This window comes from Mizuhopecten yessoensis, unplaced genomic scaffold (assembly GCF_002113885.1).
Source record: "Mizuhopecten yessoensis strain PY_sf001 unplaced genomic scaffold, ASM211388v2 scaffold7479, whole genome shotgun sequence".
Taxonomy (NCBI): Eukaryota; Metazoa; Mollusca; class Bivalvia; order Pectinida; family Pectinidae; genus Mizuhopecten; species Mizuhopecten yessoensis.
In genome coordinates, this window is record NW_018407068.1 from 711,524 (window position 1) to 730,283 (window position 18,760).

The 18,760-nt window shown below is 36.4% G+C and overlaps 1 protein-coding gene across 1 annotated transcript in view; it reads left to right on the top strand.

The window, feature by feature from the left end:
• LOC110453668 (ubiquitin carboxyl-terminal hydrolase 31-like) overlaps positions 1 to 13,000 on the top strand; it is a 19,330-nt gene extending 6,330 nt beyond the window's left edge. Inside the window, exons 4-11 of the mRNA XM_021502724.1 lie at positions 1,787 to 1,904; positions 2,349 to 2,452; positions 2,570 to 2,650; positions 3,059 to 3,182; positions 3,859 to 3,981; positions 5,609 to 5,840; positions 6,686 to 7,909; positions 8,489 to 13,000. Of these exons, the coding sequence (XP_021358399.1) occupies positions 1,787 to 1,904; positions 2,349 to 2,452; positions 2,570 to 2,650; positions 3,059 to 3,182; positions 3,859 to 3,981; positions 5,609 to 5,840; positions 6,686 to 7,909; positions 8,489 to 8,850 (2,368 nt within the window). The 3' untranslated portion in view covers positions 8,851 to 13,000. The remainder of the gene's footprint in view (positions 1 to 1,786; positions 1,905 to 2,348; positions 2,453 to 2,569; positions 2,651 to 3,058; positions 3,183 to 3,858; positions 3,982 to 5,608; positions 5,841 to 6,685; positions 7,910 to 8,488) is intronic.
• The last annotated feature ends 5,760 nt before the right edge of the window (positions 13,001 to 18,760 follow it).

Below are 18,760 nucleotides of genomic sequence, written 5' to 3' on the forward strand. Positions count from 1 at the left end.
ATATGTCAAACACTTTAAACGACTTCTTCTGAAGAACTGGTAGTTATAAAATCTTAATATTTGGCAGGTGGCTTCCTGGGAAAGAGCCAAACAAAGTTTGCGAATGAAAATGACCTTGACCTACTTTCAAGGTCACAGCGTTCAAATATGTCAAACAGTTCAAACAGCTTCTTCTGAAGAATTAAAAGGCATAAAATTATAATATTTGGCTGGTGACTTCCCGGGATAGAGCTCACCAAAGTTTGCAAATGAAAATGACCTCAACCTACTTTAGAGGTCACAGAGGTCAACAACATTTTAATGGATTTGTTCTTGAGAACTAAAAGGAATGGATTCATAAGATTTGGCTGGTAGCTTTTTGGAATAGAGCTAACCAATTTGAGAAGGAAAATGACATTGACCTACTTACAAGATCACAGGGAAAAATATGTCAGCAACTTCTGAAGAAGAATCAAAAAGCATAGAATCTTATAATAATATTTTGCTGGTAGTTTCAACAGATGGAGCCAACAAAGTTTGCGAGGGATATATTTTTAGTGCAATATAATATTTAATGAGAATATTTTGCTATGACTGCTTAAATATTCAGGTGAGCGATACAGGCCCTCTTGGGCCTCTTGTTAATTTTGTGTGGGTCTAAAGTTTTTAATTCCTGAAATCCTGGTCCAGATCTGTCCGCTTATTTGTCACGCTATTGCAACTTCCTCTTTGATAAACTGAGACGTTTTTTGAGGCAAAAATGATGTCACTCAGTTGTTACTAATACATGTAATTATCTAAGAAAGTAAGTAAAAACTTTGGCCTATTTTATCCAGAAATTCAGTAGCCTCAAATTCTCAAAAATCGTCTGAATTGATAGAAAGAAAGATCGCCAGTATCATCTTCCGGCAAATTTTTCCTCAAAACAAAAAATAAGGTTTGTTTTCAAGAACTTTTTGTTGGTTTCACAATTGCTTAATGGTATCAAACTAAACTACAGTCAATTCAGTTGATTATCCATTCACATCGAGTTGGAGGAAACCGACAAGTAAGCCAATTTTTGCCCTCGTGCAAGCTCTAAATCTGGTTTTCCTCGGTGTCGGGCATATGGATTTTAATTTTTTACACCTCTGGAATGACAAATTGCTAATAACAGTTCCAAATTAAAGGACATTTTGCCAGATTTAGCTAGAAATATTACCTGACGTTTGAGCAGGTATCTGAAACATTTTGCTGGTCTGAGGTGAGTTTATTTTCTGACATGTCCGGCTGTCCAACAGAGTTTGTCATATGTGTTTACTGATTCAATATTGTTTGTCTCAAAAAATTTCAGCAAGTTTGTGTTCAGTAAAAAAAGTTTGAAGTACTGCCTGAAAACAGTCAAAGGTCACAGATGAATATAGATAGGATATGACCAAGCCAACGTATCCTCCTCACTGTTTAATTTCCTCCACATGACTCTTTCAGCCATTACCTCTGTTGAGATTTTTGTTTGTGGTGCTTGACCAGAATATGTTTGATGCCTCAAAGACATAAAAAAAATCAGTTTCCTCATATTTTCTTGAATGACAAGTCAGCATTCAGAACCATACAACTAGATTAATTTGACATTGATATATAAAGCACAGCTGTAAACCACTCTATAGTTGGTACTTATTCGCAGGAAATTTAATTTCACCATACTTGCCGTCATCATGGATTGCATGATATTGAATACCCAGCAAATATTGTATCCATGATTATATACAGATACACAAAAATGTAATGAATTATCAGTAATACAATATTTTGTTATCTTTCTTTTCAGTTACAGATTTTGTGCACCTCAAATTATGAGAATTCCTAGAGATGTTGATAATCGTGGGCTCCAGAAAGAAATCCTTACAAACCTTGGTCCATGTGTCAGAGAAGGTCTTCTTAGTCAAGTTAGTACATCTTGATAAAGAGAATAAGTGCATGATAAAAATTACGAGTCCATACATATCTGATAAAGTGCTTGAATTAATGAATATAACATGGGGCATTAAAAAATAGCAAATTAAGAATTAAGAAACTGAAGTCCTTGGCACAGTCCTTTGTATTTTTGTATAAGATTAAACTTTATTGACAATTAAGGATAATATGCACTAAAATGCCATACTGAGAAACCTGGTATATTTTCTTGGACTAAATGTCAGTCAATAAAACATTTGTAACTAGTGTTCATTTCCAAAAGAAAATGAAGTATTATTTACACTATAGTTTTGTGAGGAGAAAAAGTATATTGAGTGCAATTTTCAGGTAATCCCTATAGTGTAGGGTTTAGAAGTTAAAATGTTGTATAGCACAGGTCAATGGTTCTTACTAAATCATCTTCTGTTTCCTAACAGAAGTTGGATACACTATTTCGACTGAGACTGGTCAGTGGCAGTGCTGGACGGGATTATCTCCCCCTTGATGTGGAAATGCCACTGTACATGGAAAATGTTGACAGGTATGTAGAGAAAAGTCTCTCATGTTATTGTTCAAATAATATTTTTAGGTTCACTTTTGTCAGGAACTTCCCTTCTAAACAACTGAATATTATGTATCTATATTTTTTCAATTGAAGGGCTTTGTCAACCTATAGATCAGAATACGGCCCTCCACACATCAAACTTGTTGCCGAGTGGGACCCAGCTGTCAAAAAGAAGTAAGAGAAAAGAAACATACTGCATTGAAATTTTGCGTCTTTAATTTGAAAAACATTAGTTCAAAATTATTGATAAAGATATCAGATGGAATTCAAATAGCTGTATTTGAAGGATTGTCATTCAGTATAGGGTGTAATTGAAATAAGGTTATTCTAGCAGAGATCAGAAAGGTGGAGTTAAAATACAGAGACACTCCATTTAAAGGTGTTATTGACCTTATACAGGAAGATAGTGTGGTAGAGGTTACATATTCTTATAAAAGGGGAGTTAGAGTCCAAAACCAACATATATCATCACATGTGTTTGTTGGTTGGGTCTGATATTAAAGGCCAGTATCAGATGTTTATGCTATTAAATAGTTTGAGTGTGATGGATTATGTGTGATATCATTCAAAAAATTATTTTAGAGTGATCATCCATGATAATGAGACAATAGATGAACATCCATCATATCGACAAGTCCGCCAGCACAAGCAACCCGAGCCAATTTCCCTTGATGAATGTCTTCATCTATTCACCAAACAGGAGAAGGTAATTTCCAGCTGATCCAGCCAAAACCTTGCTGTTTATATAATTTGCACCATTTAAAAGGATCTATATATGTATTAAACATAAGTTTGTATTCAATCTAAACTTATGGATCTGGATAGAGTGAAAATAAAATTCTAAACAACAAATATGAAATAAAATACTAGATATTTCAGTTTGGCATATTGAGTTTGCAACAGTTACAGCGTAATTGATGTTTCATGATTAACGATACAAATGTGATAGAATGATTTGGATATATATTTGCTGTACCAAATTATCAATAGGAGATGGAACCGTATGTTTTACTAGATGTTCCAATCAAGGAAACAAAAGTAAATTCTACAAACTTAGCATTTATTATTCCTACCAAACTGATGAATCTCATTCTGATAAAAATCAATTCCTCTTATTGATTAATATTGCACATGACATAGCGTGAAAAAAGTTACTTTTGTGGTTATATTTGGGATTATATGATGTATTTTGAACCTAACTGTATTCAATATAATCATTTGCTATGTTGGATTATGAACAACATTAAACAAACTCGATCGAATGTAATTCTATGCTCAAAGGATAATGATCTATTACTACATGCATTGTATTTACTACAGAGCTGCCAGCGTTCACTGATGTGTGGTAGAATGTTAAATTGTATGTATAATTGCTACTTTAGTTGACTGGGGATGATGCCTGGCTCTGTCCTCACTGTCAAAAACAACAGCAGGGAACAATGAAAACCCTGGGACTGTGGTCTCTACCGGACACACTGGTCATCCACCTGAAGCGCTTCAGACAGGTGGGTACTCATATCTCTATAACTCCAGATACCAATGGATTAAACTTAGTTAGACATGGTTGTGTAGTCAATGTGGGTCAGTAGATTTCTCTTAATATCACTTCCCATTTGTCAGAGAAAAACATGATATTAACAGAAACATGACATAAACAGAATACATATTTTCTCACGTTTTTCAGCCCTCAAAACCGGAAGTGAACTTAGTCATATGCCTTAGTGATGTGGCTCTATGAAGAAGATTGTAAAATAAAAATATTTTGTTACTAACCTTGTTCTTTACTCTAGTTGAAATATAGTATAAGTAAATACAGTAGTATAGAAATAAATATAATATTTGTATTTCATTTCAGTATGCATACATTTCATATAGTTAGTAGCAAAATGACGATCAGTACGATCGTAATTATGATTGTTTACTGCAGTAGTGATGTAGGCTTACAAGTGCTTGGCTGGTATTCTGCATCAAATTCAATTGTAAACATGAGACTTGGTAAATATTTACCTTTATCTTGATATATATACTGTAATTTTTTTGGGACAGTGGCCAAAATAAAGTGATATTAAGAGAAATCCACATAAAATCAGGTGATAATAAAGGAATTGAATTGCATAGATTATATAGCAGGAAAAACGTGCATCAAAAAACATGATAATAACCGAAAAGTGACATTAAGCGATGTGATATTAGGTGAAATGTACTGTACAACGCATTAATACTAGAAACATTGTAGACATGGTTGTGAAGAAATCAGTGACCCAGGGTTCTTAGCCCCTCCTTTGAGAACATAGTCTCTTGGTTAAAACATAGAAATTCTCGAGATCCCCACCATACATATAATTGCTTGGCTTGCAGAGACAAACTCAGTCATGGCAGCAGGAAAAGGTCTCGCAGTCAAACTGGATACTGAAACAACTGAGATCAGCTTATATAACTAACTTTGGCCAAGGGATCCAGCCTTGCCACTGTTTTAGATTTTCTTCCAATAACTATATAATACAATGCTGGGCATGAAGACATGAACATACACTACCACATTTAGCTCTGGAGTCTAGCCCCAAACCTTGGGACTTAGTCCAAGGACCATGACACAAGCCCTATGATACAGATACACATGGTCCTTTTTGTCCATTGTGGTAAAAAGAAAGAGTGGACATGGAGGCTAATCAGGAGGGCCAATGTCCAAAAGAAGCTAATTAAAACTCTTTAAAAGCCTAACTTTCACTTTCTAACAACATTAATTTTGCTACACACATCCTTATCATGGGACTGGGAGACGACAAAATATCAGCAATAATATAATTATTTTGTATCTGAACTTTAATAGTGAATTGCATTAGGATGCCTGTTTTTACAAAAATGTTAAGTCTTTAAAAATATTTTTGTAAATTGTCACTAGAATCGTCAGAAATGCAAATCGACTTCAGTACTATCATGAATCGATGTCTACTTTCAGCCAGTTCCTCTTACATCAAGGATGCTGTGTTTCCTATTTTATTTGGCCATGGTTATTCAGTTCCAAAATAACTTGGAATGAAATATTACATTGCGTACTTTCATTGTTTATAGGCCAAATATTTCATGTTATGGATGTTAAGCATTTGATGTTGTAATCTGTGTAATTTGCAGGTTGGTCTGCACCGAAGTAAGTTGGAGTCCCTCATAGACTTTCCAGTGATAGGTCTGAACATGGGTAAACATATCCTTCGGCCGAACGGTGAATGTGATCTCCAGAGAGTCCCAATGAACATGACACCACAACAACAACGTCTCCATCAAGGGGAGCACCGAGACAACACGATCTACGACCTCTATGGAGTATGCAATCACGATGGTAGCATGCTTGGTGGCCATTACACAGGTGAGAAAAGTCTACTATGGGGTTCAATCAGGATTTGTATACAGCTGTGGGCTCACTTGTATTAACACATATGATATGGTGTAGTTTGTCCATCTTCTTTGATTTTTCAGTCTTCAATTTAACAGATAGAAATAATGATATGAAATTCTTGGCTGTGTCCCTGGTTAACCTTTATAAGATACTATGAAAGGTCAACATACACAAACATGTATATGTGTAGTCCTTAATTACTGTATTAATCTCATTCCATGCACATTTTGTTTTGATTTGAAGATTCGACTGTCTTTTTGAAACATATTGATAAACAACATGCCAAGATGCTTATGCTTTACCTGGAGCTAGTTCATTTTTAATCAGTTAAAAGTTTGTTGTTTTTTAGTGGTAAATTGTAATGTTGAGCAATTACTTAATGCAGACCTTCTTTTTTGTGGATAATTAAATGAAATGAAAAAAGCTCATTTGTCTGAAACTGGTAAGTTTGAAGCTGTTGTTTCCTTATTTTACAACAGTGCATAAAAAAAAATCAATTAAACCATGCCTATCATAAGAGCAAGAAAACTTCTATACTGGATTTGACCTCAAATAACCCCCCACACACTAATAACCCCCCTCCCCAAATATCATGGGAACAGGGTGGGTGCCTGCAATTAATATAAGCCCCCTCCTTAACTTTGTCTCTCTTAAAAATGTATGTTAATTTTTGTGTCTTAACATAAGCAAATTAGCTAACTGGATGCAATATAAAATAAACCCAAGTTAAAATTCTGCAAATAGTTATATCACTAAATTGCATAATTGTAGTTACATTAAAAGTATTACCTCATAAGAAATGATCTTTATTGCAGCATTTTGTAAAAATCCCTTGGATGGTGAATGGTATAAATACAATGACTCCAAAGTGACGGCTATTTCTGTGTCAGAAGTACAGACATCAGCGGCATATCTCCTGTTTTATCAACGCAGAGGTTTCTCTTCCGTAGTAACCCAGGATCTTTGTGATGGCTTCCACTGGATCTATAAACTTTACCCTCATGACAAGTTGTCAAATCAGCCCAGGGTCACGACAGCAACAGACAATGAAAAGAGCAAGAGGCAGGCTTCAATCCCTGATAGGGGAGCAAAACAGAGTGCTGTGAAATTAATTCGTGACTCAGAGGAAAACAGAAGGCCTGTCTCTCGCTCAGATAAATCAGTGCGAACTGCAAGTCATTCTAATGTAAATGGTACCGCCTCTCAGGGTGTGGATGTTACAGACAGTCACAGGCTGAAGTATGGCGCCAACCTACGGGTGGATATTAATCATGCTAACAGTAGAGTGAATAATATTGATAGGAAACAGCAGGAGAAAAGGTTATCACCTCAAGGACAAGATGTTAATTCTGTACATGGAACACTGAAAGTAGCCATGCCTCCTGCACGCCCATTGTCACATCCAAGCTTTAACAGTAGCAATAGTTCTCACAGAGGTACCGAGTCCTCTAACCTGACTTTGAATGGCAATAAATCAAATGTGCTTCGACCAACAGTTGACCAAAGAGTTACTGTGTCTGGGTCATCTAGTTCTGAGGAGAGACCCTCTTCTGTGTCAAGTCCGACACGAACAAATGGTGTATCAGATAAGTCACGTGAGACTGCAGCAGTGAACAACAACCGCCCACCACCTATTCCCAGTAGGAATGAGTCTTTGCCATCCAAACGAGGTAAAATTCCTAAGGATCAGCCTGATTCTAGTGCAGTTAGATCAAGTCCAAGTAAAACACAGCCAAGCTTTGCCACCCCTCAGCAGAACCGCCGACAGGTATCACCTTCTAATACTGTTACCTCTAAACAGGCCTGGTCCACACCGCAGCCAGTAAAAAAGCAGATGTCAATTGTATCCAATGGTTGTTCAGACGACCTTGGCTATCGTGATAAACAGCTAGTACGCCCACCGCCACCACCACCGCCACCACCAGTGTTTAAACCCACTTCTGGTCCTCAGATTCCTCCCACCAACTCATCTAGGCCCTCTGGTATAAAGGAGCAGAGGTCACTGGATTTTTCAGATTTCACCAAAAAGAAGTTCAATGGTAAGGAATACTGCAGTATGACTATAAATTGCTCATATTACACAAAACACAATGCCATATTTTTCCTGGCAAATGATGATTTCTTTTTTTCAACCACAGTAATAGATTGATTTTATGAGAGTGCAAGTGACTTTATTGCAATTGATTAAAGGACAGGTTTTTTTTCTCAATAAAAATGGTAGATGCTGAACTGTGTACTATCACCAATGCCATAGCATACATTGTATGTCTAGCAATCCAAAAATTATAATCTAGGACAAAAATATTTTTCGAGGACTGCCTATCTTCTGCCTGTCTTCTTTATTATGTTAACATATACATATATATTCCTTATCAGGCTATTTTTTTCAGGAATTCCCTCATCTACCAAACAATTTTTTTTACTCCACCTATGAATTTCTATTTGAATTGCCTTCCACCAATCCAATCCAATCATTTCTACATTAAACCCTGACTGTTTTTCATGTGCTTATAAGCAATTTGTTTTTAATGAGATTAAATATTTATTCTATTTCATATCATTTCATATACATAGCTACATATCATTAACATAATTGATATAACCTGTACACTTTCCAGAGCCTGATGTTGTGACCAATGGGACTCGGAGAAACGGTTTAGAACGGAGCATCAAGTATGCCACCATTGCAAGGACATCTCACAAGGGCAGTGCTGATGACTTTGTTCCTAACAATACTCGCATAATCCCTTGCTCTCAGACGGAGCATGGGCTGTCAACAGCAGAACGTCACATGGTAGAGAACGTGCTGAACCAAGCTCGGTCTCGTCAGCCAATGGTTGCAACAGAGACCTTCGCAGACAATATCCCTCGCTATCAACCTCACAAGCACTACTATAAAGGGTTTCAGTTTAAGGAACAGAAGCAGTCGTACCTCAAGGAGAAAATGTATTCACCCTGTCTTAAGGAGTCTTCAGTCTAGCATTTTAATGTAATTTATGTTGCTTTACTTACCATATCGACAACTGTTCTAGTCTCGTCATATCAAATGTCCTCAAAATAATGTGTCTGAGGATCAGTCCAAGTATGGACTTAACTACTATAGGTATATCAATATTTCAAATTGTATTTTATACACTATAGAAAACTGGTTATAATGGTTAACAGTGATTACCAGGTATTTCTTACACATCAATATAACAACAAGGAATTGATACATATAACAATCATATCCTTTATGCACCAGCTATTTGAGCTTTGATTTTGATAGGTCAATCTCCCAATGGTTGTAGATGAGACATTAAAATATACCTGTATATTAAAATTCAAATCTTGACAAAAATTTGCGTTTATAAGTGAGATTTTTTTTTTTTTTGGACTATGTCTAATGTAGAATTTAGAAAAGCATTGCAGTGAACACTAAGTGAGATATTATTCACATTAAAAACAGATATATAGTAAAGGGACTTATAGATTTATTTATAAGACTATATACCAACATTCCTTGTACTATCCAAGAACTACATCCATTTGGGAATGGTTGTTAAGTTTTCTGTTATATGTATATGATATACGAACTGTTAAATGGCAAAATGAGGATGTGTTACAGGTAGGGGGAGCAGTAGCTGTCATATGTAATATATAAATCTATATAGTATACATATGTTTCAATAGTCACATGCATAATGTATATCATTAAGTTTTCAGTGAGAATGAAGATATGCACTACACCTGAGACGTTCCATGTAGTAGTTGATAAACCATGTTTTATCCCTGTGCATTATTGATGGAGTTCACTAGACAAGTGTAGTGTTAGCGTGGTTGTAGTACACCACACTAAACAGTACGTCGGTCAGTTGGGTAGGTATGGTTACACTAACCATGAAATTGAACGGCATTGTTACTCTGTACAGATTACAAATTGTAGTTATGTTACTTGATTACCTGTGTCCGACAGATTACAATTCCTGTACCTGTAAACTAGATCACTGTAAACTGTAGATTACTCCTTTCTTGTAAGATATTTGTCCTGTAAGTTGCACGTACCTATCTTGCAAATTGAAAATTTCACTCATAAATTTATTGTGTAACAGTTTGTGGCTACTTACTTTCACTTTTTAATATTTTTAGATTGTTTAGGTAGCTGAGAAGTTTTAAGGAAGTTGAAACAACGAAATATACAACTTTAAAATAAAAATTGCAAAGATATATCTATATACATTTTCACTGCAATTACATATAAAAATGTGAGCGTGGTATTAATCCACACGATGATTGAATATAAAAGGACTGTAAGCACATGTTAGTTATAATCATAGAAAGTGTTCACCTTTAAGTTTTACCACAGAAATTATGTCCGTATTCAAGAGCGAGATAAATCTGGATGTATGTACATGTAATATGCACTAAGGATCAAAAGAATATTTATCAAGAATTTTTACAACTGGAAAGCAAGACATGTAGGATGTCATAAATGAGATCTATCAAAAATTGTTAATCATTTTGCCTTTAAAAAATCTCAAATTTGAATTTTAAATGTATTTTAGAGTCAAAAGAGATTTTTGATTTTTTTTTAATTCAGAAAAAGAAAATGTTATACAAAGCAATTGTAACCAAGATATTTGTTCACACAAAAAGGGTATATTTTTATTTATTCAGTGTATAAGTCCAATTGAAAATGTATAGTAGGAGAGTTTCCTTTTTAAATCTATCAAATTTACCAGGTATACACTAAGAATGCACATGTGCCATAGATCGAATCTCTTTAAATATTGTATAATATGTAAATTAAAGTGCTAGTCAGAAACTGAGAAGTATTTTTGTACAACATTGTAAATATATGGAATTGTGTATAGTAGATGGTGTATATATTAAACATCATTCCTAGTTATGTAAGATCCTAAGTGTATCTCCAGTAAACTTTGTAGTTGACTCCCTGAAGACACTGGTCATGCTCATCACTGTAAATAATATTGTACCCGTTGACTTTTTGTGCTCCTTGTGGAGAAAATTTACTGTGCTTTTATTTAAAACAGTTTTCCTAGTTTAATGAAAACCAAGAGGTAATGATACACATTTTTTTACTAATCTGAACCGAGAGGTATTGTACTATAATTGGAGCTAATTATTATAGTACCAGATAAGTATGTGTGATTGTACAGACCTAATTATTATATTACCAGATAAGTATGTGTTATTGTACACTTTGTTACTGCTTGTTTATATTACCAGATAAGTATGTGTGATTGTACACTTTGTCACTGCTTGTTTATATTACCAGATAAGTATGTGTGATAGTACACTTTGTCACTGCTTGTTTATATTCAAAGGATGATGGTCATATCATGTTTATAAAATCTGTCCACCACCTCAGCTTGTCAGTGAAGTGTTCTCTGCATATACATTTGTTAAGAATAAGTGCTCTCTTCAGAAAATGTTTGTCATTGAAAAGTGTTTGCTCAGAAATACGTGTAATTTTAAAGGATACCTGCTAAACAGTTTGTCCATTATATCTCCAATGAAAGGTTTGTCAGTAAAAAACTGTTTTTCCAAGTAAAATCTCTCTGAGGAAGTTTAAAACTGTATTATGACACACAGAGTAGAGTAAAAAGAATAATTATGATGAATCTTGACAACGGCTGAGCAAAAAAATTAAAACAAAATAGGATATGATGATTCAACAAATTAAGGGTATGATGAACCGGTTCATTGGTCTGGAAATTTAAAGATATGAGGAACTGGTTCACTGTACACAGGTTCAGAACATTAAAGAATATGAACCAGTTACAGGTTCAATACATTGTGTGTGATGATCCTGTACACCGGTTTGGAATATTAATGGGGGTGATGATCCTGTACACAGATTCAGAAAATTAATGGGGGTGATGATCCTGTACACAGGTTCAGAAAATTAATGGGGAAGATGATCCTGTACACAGATTCAGAAAATCAATGGGGGTGTTGATCCTGTACACAGGTTCAGAAAATTAATGGGGGTGATGATCCTGTCCACAGATTCAGAAAATCAATGGGGGTGATGATCCTGTACATAGATTCAGAAAATTAATGGGGGGGATGATCCTGTACACAGATTCAGAAAATCAATGGGGGTGAGGATCCTGTACACAGGTTCAGAAAATTAATGGGGAAGATGATCCTGTACACAGATTCAGAAAATGAGTGGGGGTGATGATCCTGTACACAGGTTCAGAAAATTAATGGGGGTGATGATATCCTGTACACAGGTTCAGAAAATTATCACCTGTACATAATGTGTCACAGTCATTGGTGTCCTTTATGATATCACCTGTACATAATGTGTCACAGTCATTGGTGTCATTTATGATATCACCTGTACATAATGTGTCACAGTCATTGGTGTCCTTTATGATATCACCTGTACATAATGTGTCACAGTCATAGGTGTTATTTATGATATCACCTGTACATAATGTGTCGCATTCATTGGCGTCATTTATGATATCACCTGTACATAATGTGTCACAGTCATTGGTGTCCTTTATGATATCACCTGTACATAATGTGTCACAGTCATAGGTGTTATTTATGATATCACCTGTTCATAATGTGTCACAGTTATTGGTGTCATTTATGATATCACCTGTACATAATGTGGCACAATAATTGGTGTCATTTATGATATCACCTGTACATAATGTGTCACAGTCATAGGTGTTATTTATGATATCACCTGTTCATAATGTGTCACAGTCATTGGTGTCATTTATGATATCACCTGTACATAATGTGTCACTGTCATTTATGAAAGGATGATAAAGAATAGCATAAAATTTACCTATTATTTGTGCGATATTCCCAGATGTTTAGGGAGAAGAAGTAACTATTTACATTGAAAGGTTTGTAAGTATAGGTCATGTAACTGGAGAGACAGCTTATAGTGTTAGGAGGTATGTAATGATTCCATCCAGTTTCTTACTGTTGCTGTGTTTTATATCACATTCCATGACACCTGCTGTACACATCAAGGGCCTGTTTTTCCTGTTTTGGATTGGTTTTTTTTGTGTGTGTGTGGAACAGTAGGTTAAAATTCTTCCTGTAGTGTTTGTACTTTTGTTTCCAATTTATTGGTGTGAAGTAAAGGAGATACATACCATATTATCTCCATGTTGATGTGATGGTTTCTCAGTTTTACATTCCCTATCCTCACAACTACTTTATACTTTACTTTGTTTAACATTCCAAAATTTATTTAAGATATATTTATTTACAGTTAGACAAAGATTTCTCACTAAGTGCTTAATTCAGTTTTTTTTTTTTTTCTCCTGAAAATTCGGTTTTTCAGGTATCTCTGGTAAAATTACTTTAATATGACGAAGATCACACCTTTTATCTTTTTCAAGTTGATTTGATTGATACTGCACAATCTTACTTAGCTATACCTACAACAGATTATTCTTGAGAATAATAACAGTAATTCAGTTGTCCGAAGCCAGCTGAATCAATTTAGAAAATGAAACTTCAATATCGTGATATTTTCATATTAATTATTAAAACTGTATGTATGACAGATTTGTTCTTTGGGCTCAAAGTGATTGCCGTCAGATAACAAAAGTATTCATATTTCTGCCAAATTTTTCTAATAATTCAATCTTTAATAATATGACCTAACATGTTAATAAGTTTAGTGAAGTATTCAGACTAAATTTTATGTTCTTCATCTTCCGTGAAACCTTCCCTAGCCATTTGGTCCCCATGAGAATTGCCAGTGATTTTAACTGTCTGTACACTGGTGATACTGGGTAATTATCATGTTTCTATGCAATCATTAGTTCCACTTTAATATACTAATACTGTTGCAACTGTGTTTAGATAATTAACAAACCTGCCCTCTGTATGATTGATATCATAATCCATCCACTTTACAATGCTGTTATAAGTGAACTTTAATTATCTTTCAAATTTTACTGTTTGTTGATTCAATTTTGTAACTCTTCTCTATGTTGATATTCTATGTGATAAAAATGGTAAAATCAGAAACTGTTTTTATGTTTTGGGACTGAGGGTGCCTTCAAGATCATTGTAGGCTACTGATATGTATTATAGATGTCTGTCTTGTTGCCTTTCGACACTTGATGTGAACTTAGCTTGACAGACTCTAAACAAGTCTGTTTCAAGTTTCCACTTATTACGATAAAAGAGCTTTTTAATAAGTATACATTTAAATGACTGCATCGCAGTGTCACCCAGTCTGCAGAGTTTATTGACAACTCTAAACTGTATGACGACACTGCTGTATCACCCAACCTGCAGAGTTAGTTGACACATCAACTGCTGTGTCACCCAACCTGCAGAGTTAGTTGGCACATCAACTGCTGTGTCCCCTTACCTGCAGAGTTAGTTGACACATCAACTGCTGTTGCACCCAGTCTGCAGAGTTAGTTGACACATCAACTGCCGTGTCACCCAGTCTGCAGAGTTTATTGACAACTCTATATAGTATGACGCTGCTGTGTCACCCAACCTGCAGAGTTAGTTGGCACATCAACTGCTGTGTCACCCAGTCTGCAGAGTTTATTGACAACTCTAAACTGCATGACGACACTGCTGTATCACCCAACCTGCAGAGTTAGTTGACACATCAACTGCTGTTGCACCCAGTCTGCAGAGTTAGTTGACACATCAACTGCTGTTGCACCCAGTCTGCAGAGTTAGTTGACACATCAACTGATGTGTCTCCCAACCTGCAGAGTTAGTTGACACATTAACTGCTGTGTCACCCAACCTGTAGAGTTAGTTGACACATCAACTGCTGTGTCACTCAACCTGCAGAATTAGTTGACACATCAACTGCTGTGTCACCCAACCTGCAGAGTTAGTTGGCACATCAACTGCTGTGTCACCTTACCTGCAGAGTTAGTTGACACATCAACTGCTGTGTCACCCAACCTGCAGAGTTAGTTGACACAACTATTCAGTATTTGACTGATGTGTCACCCAGTCTGCAGAGTCAAATGACATATCTTTTCTGTGTTACACCACTGAACTACAGTCAAGATTACAACACCATATAAATGTGTAACACTACACTGTCATTGACTGAGTGACAGAGGTATCACTGTATATATGTGTGTACAAGACATATGTAGGTTTCTGTAGTTTTCTCAGACATTGTTTTTCTTATATAGTAGCTGCTTTGATCTTGAACCAACTTTATGACAAGTCCATCCAAACCTGTATGTTGCATGTTGAGCTGCCTTATAGGAGGTTTGATAGAGAGCTAGCAAGTTCTCTATACATTTGTATAGCGACGGTTGTGAACTATGTATTTTTACGGTGAAGGAAGTTAACGGTTATGTTTGGAGACAATTTTATTTGTACATTAATTGTAACATTCATATCATTTTCTTTATTTCAATTTTCATCAGTTTATAATATGATAAAGGTTTGTGAAATGTACTTAATAATATTAACAATTAGTTTTAGTCTAAGATTTTTGAAAGGTGTTTTATTTATATATATTAACAAATACTTTTATGTTTTGTTGTTATTCCTTAATGTGCAGAATAATGTTTTTCAATTTTTGTGATGAGCTGTTGAAAATCAAATGGGAATGTTGATGATAATGTATTAATATGTTGTTTAAATTACCAGGTATGTTTACTGTACTTACAGAGTATCTGTTACAGGGACTGGTTACACTGATCTGTTGCATTGGGCTGTTATAAATTCACTACATTGCACGTTTCCTGTTATGATGGTGGGAAACTCCCTTAAAGGATTCTTATATGTACATTGGTCATATTACTATATGCACATTTTAAAAACATAAATCAGTATTTGAAAAAAAACCAGTAGAATAATTATGGATATGTAATGTTAGTTATAAATCATCCATCAACAATCCATACCTAGACATGGGTCTTGTGTAAATAAATGTATGTAATTTAGAATCCTCTGTAAAATGTAACAAAGTAATCAATCAAATATTTGTATGTATAAAAATGCACAGCTTCTGTACTGGCCATGACAAGGGTATGATGCCATTCTGCACTGGTCTGGTCTGTGTTGTTTTGCAGTTCTTGGTTGGCCTAGTCCGAAGTATTACACCATTCTGTGCTGGCCTAGACCAAGGTAGTATGCCATTCTGGGTTGCCTAGACTGAGGTATTAAGCCATTCTGTGCTAGCCTGCATCAAGGTACAATGTATTATGCCATTCTGTGCTGGCCATGCATGACAGGTAAAATCCAATTCTGTTCTGGCCTAGACCAAGGTACTATGCCAGTCTGTGGTGGCCTAGACTGAGGTATTATGCCATGCTATGCTGGTCTAGACTGAGGTATTATATGCCATTCTGTGCTGGCCTAGACTGAGGTATTATATGCCATGCTGTGCTGGCCTAGACTGAGGTATTATATGCCATACTGTGCTGGCCTAGACTGAGGTATTATATGCCATGCTGTGCTGGCCTAGACTGAGGTATTATATGCCATACTGTGCTGGCCTAGACTGAGGTATTATATGCCATGCTGTGCTGGCCTAGACTGAGGTATTATATGCCATACTGTGCTGGCCTAGACTGAGGTATTATATGCCATACTGTGCTGGCCTAGACTGAGGTATTATATGCCATACTGTGCTGGCCTAGACTGAGGTATTATATGCCATACTGTGCTGGCCTAGACTGAGGTATTATATGCCATACTGTGCTGGCCTAGACTGAGGTATTATATGCCATACTGTGCTGGCCTAGACTGAGGTATTATATGCCATACTGTGCTGGCCTAGACTGAGGTATTATATGCCATACTGTGCTGGCCTAGACTGAGGTATTATATGCCATACTGTGCTGGCCTAGACTGAGGTATTATATGCCATACTGTGCTGGCCTAGACTGAGGTATTATATGCCATACTGTGCTGGCCTAGACTGAGGTATTATATGCCATACTGTGCTGGCCTAGACTGAGGTATTATATGCCATACTGTGCTGGCCTAGACTGAGGTATTATATGCCATACTGTGCTGGCCTAGACTGAGGTATTATATGCCATGTTGTGCTGGCCTAGACTGAGGTGTAATATGCCATACTGTGCTGGTCTAGACTGAGGTATTATATGCCATTCTGTGCTGGCCTATACTGAGGTATTATATGCCATACTGTGCTGGCCTAGACAGGTATTATATGCCATTCTGTGCTGGCCTAGACTGAGGTATTATATGCCATACTGTGCTGGTCTAGACTGAGGGATTATATGCCATGCTGTGCTGGCCTAGACTGGGGAATTATGCCATACTGTGCGGCCTAGACTGAGGTATTATATGCCATGCTGTGCTGGCCTAGACTGAGTTATTATATGCCATACTGTGCTGGTATAGACTGAGGTATTATATGCCATGCTGTGCTGGCCTAGACTGGGGTATTATGCGATAATGTGCTGGTCTAGACTGAGGTATTATATGCCATGCTGTGCTGGCCTAGACTGAGGTATTTTATGCCATACTGTGCTGGCCTAGACTGAGGTATTATATGCCATGCTGTGCTAACCTAGACTGGGGTATTATGCCATGCTGTGCTGGCCTAGACTGGGGTATTATGCCATAATGTGCTGGTCTAGACAGAGGTATTATATGTCATACTGTGCTGATCTTGACTTAAGTATTATGCCATACTGTGCTGGTCTAGAATGAGGTATTATATGCCATACTGTGCTGGCCTAGACTGGGGTATTATGCCATACTGTGCTGGTCTAGAATGAGGTATTTTATGTCATACTGTGCTGGTCTAGACTGAGGTATTATATGCCATACTGTGCTGTTCTAGACTGAGGTATTTTATGCCATGCTGTGCTGGCCTAGACTGGGGTATTATGCCATACTGTGCTGGCCTAGACTGAAGTATTATGCCATGCTGTGCTGTTCTAGACTGAGGTATTATATGCCATACTGTGCTGTTCTAGACTGAGGTATTATATGACATACTGTGCTGTTCTAGACTGAGGTATTATATGCCATACTGTGCTGGCCTAGACTGGGGTATTATGCCATACTGTGCGGCCTAGACTGAGGTATTATATGCCATGTTGTGGTGGTCTAGACTGAGGTATTATATGCCATACTGTGCTGGTTTATACTGAGGTATTATATGTCATGTTGTGGTGGTCTAGACTGAGGTATTATATGCCATACTGTGCTGGTCTATACTGAGGTATTATATGCCATGCTGTGCTGGCCTAGACTGGGGTATTAAGCCATTCTGTGCTTGTCTGAACTTTGATGTTACATGTATGCTGCAATGTGCTTGCCTGGACTGCTATTTGGGAAACAACTAACTTGAGGTATTATATACAAAAAACTCACCAGTGTTTAACATTGGTCTGCAATCTGTTTTATGGTATCTGTTGTAAGACATTTTATCATATCATGTAGTTTTAGACATTTCGTACGTTTTCATAAGCAAACTGTTGGCAGGGTAATTTCTGTACACTCATGTTATGTTAACCAAATATGATTGCTTGATATTGCATCATTTTGGATATGAGACGATGGAAAGACATCAGCCCATCTGAGGATGTACCTATAGTGGTACTATACCTATTTTCAGTCTCTGTATTGTATTAACAGGGAGGATTAATGTACTCGCCCTGTGCCCCAAAGTTTTGGTGCAAGTGTTTAAATTAAATTGTCAAGTATTTGTAATAGCATGGTACTACATTGTATTTGGTATTGATGATCACCAGGGATCCAACATTGATGAAATGCAGTCAAAAAACAAAATAAAGTTAACATCTTTTAAAATTCAGACCTCAGAACAACTTTTTGGGGGGATTTTCTGAGTGCTGAAGTTTTCTCCCATATTTATACCTCCTGCAAGTTTCCGCCTTAGCCTAAACTTGCTTCATAATTAAATAAAA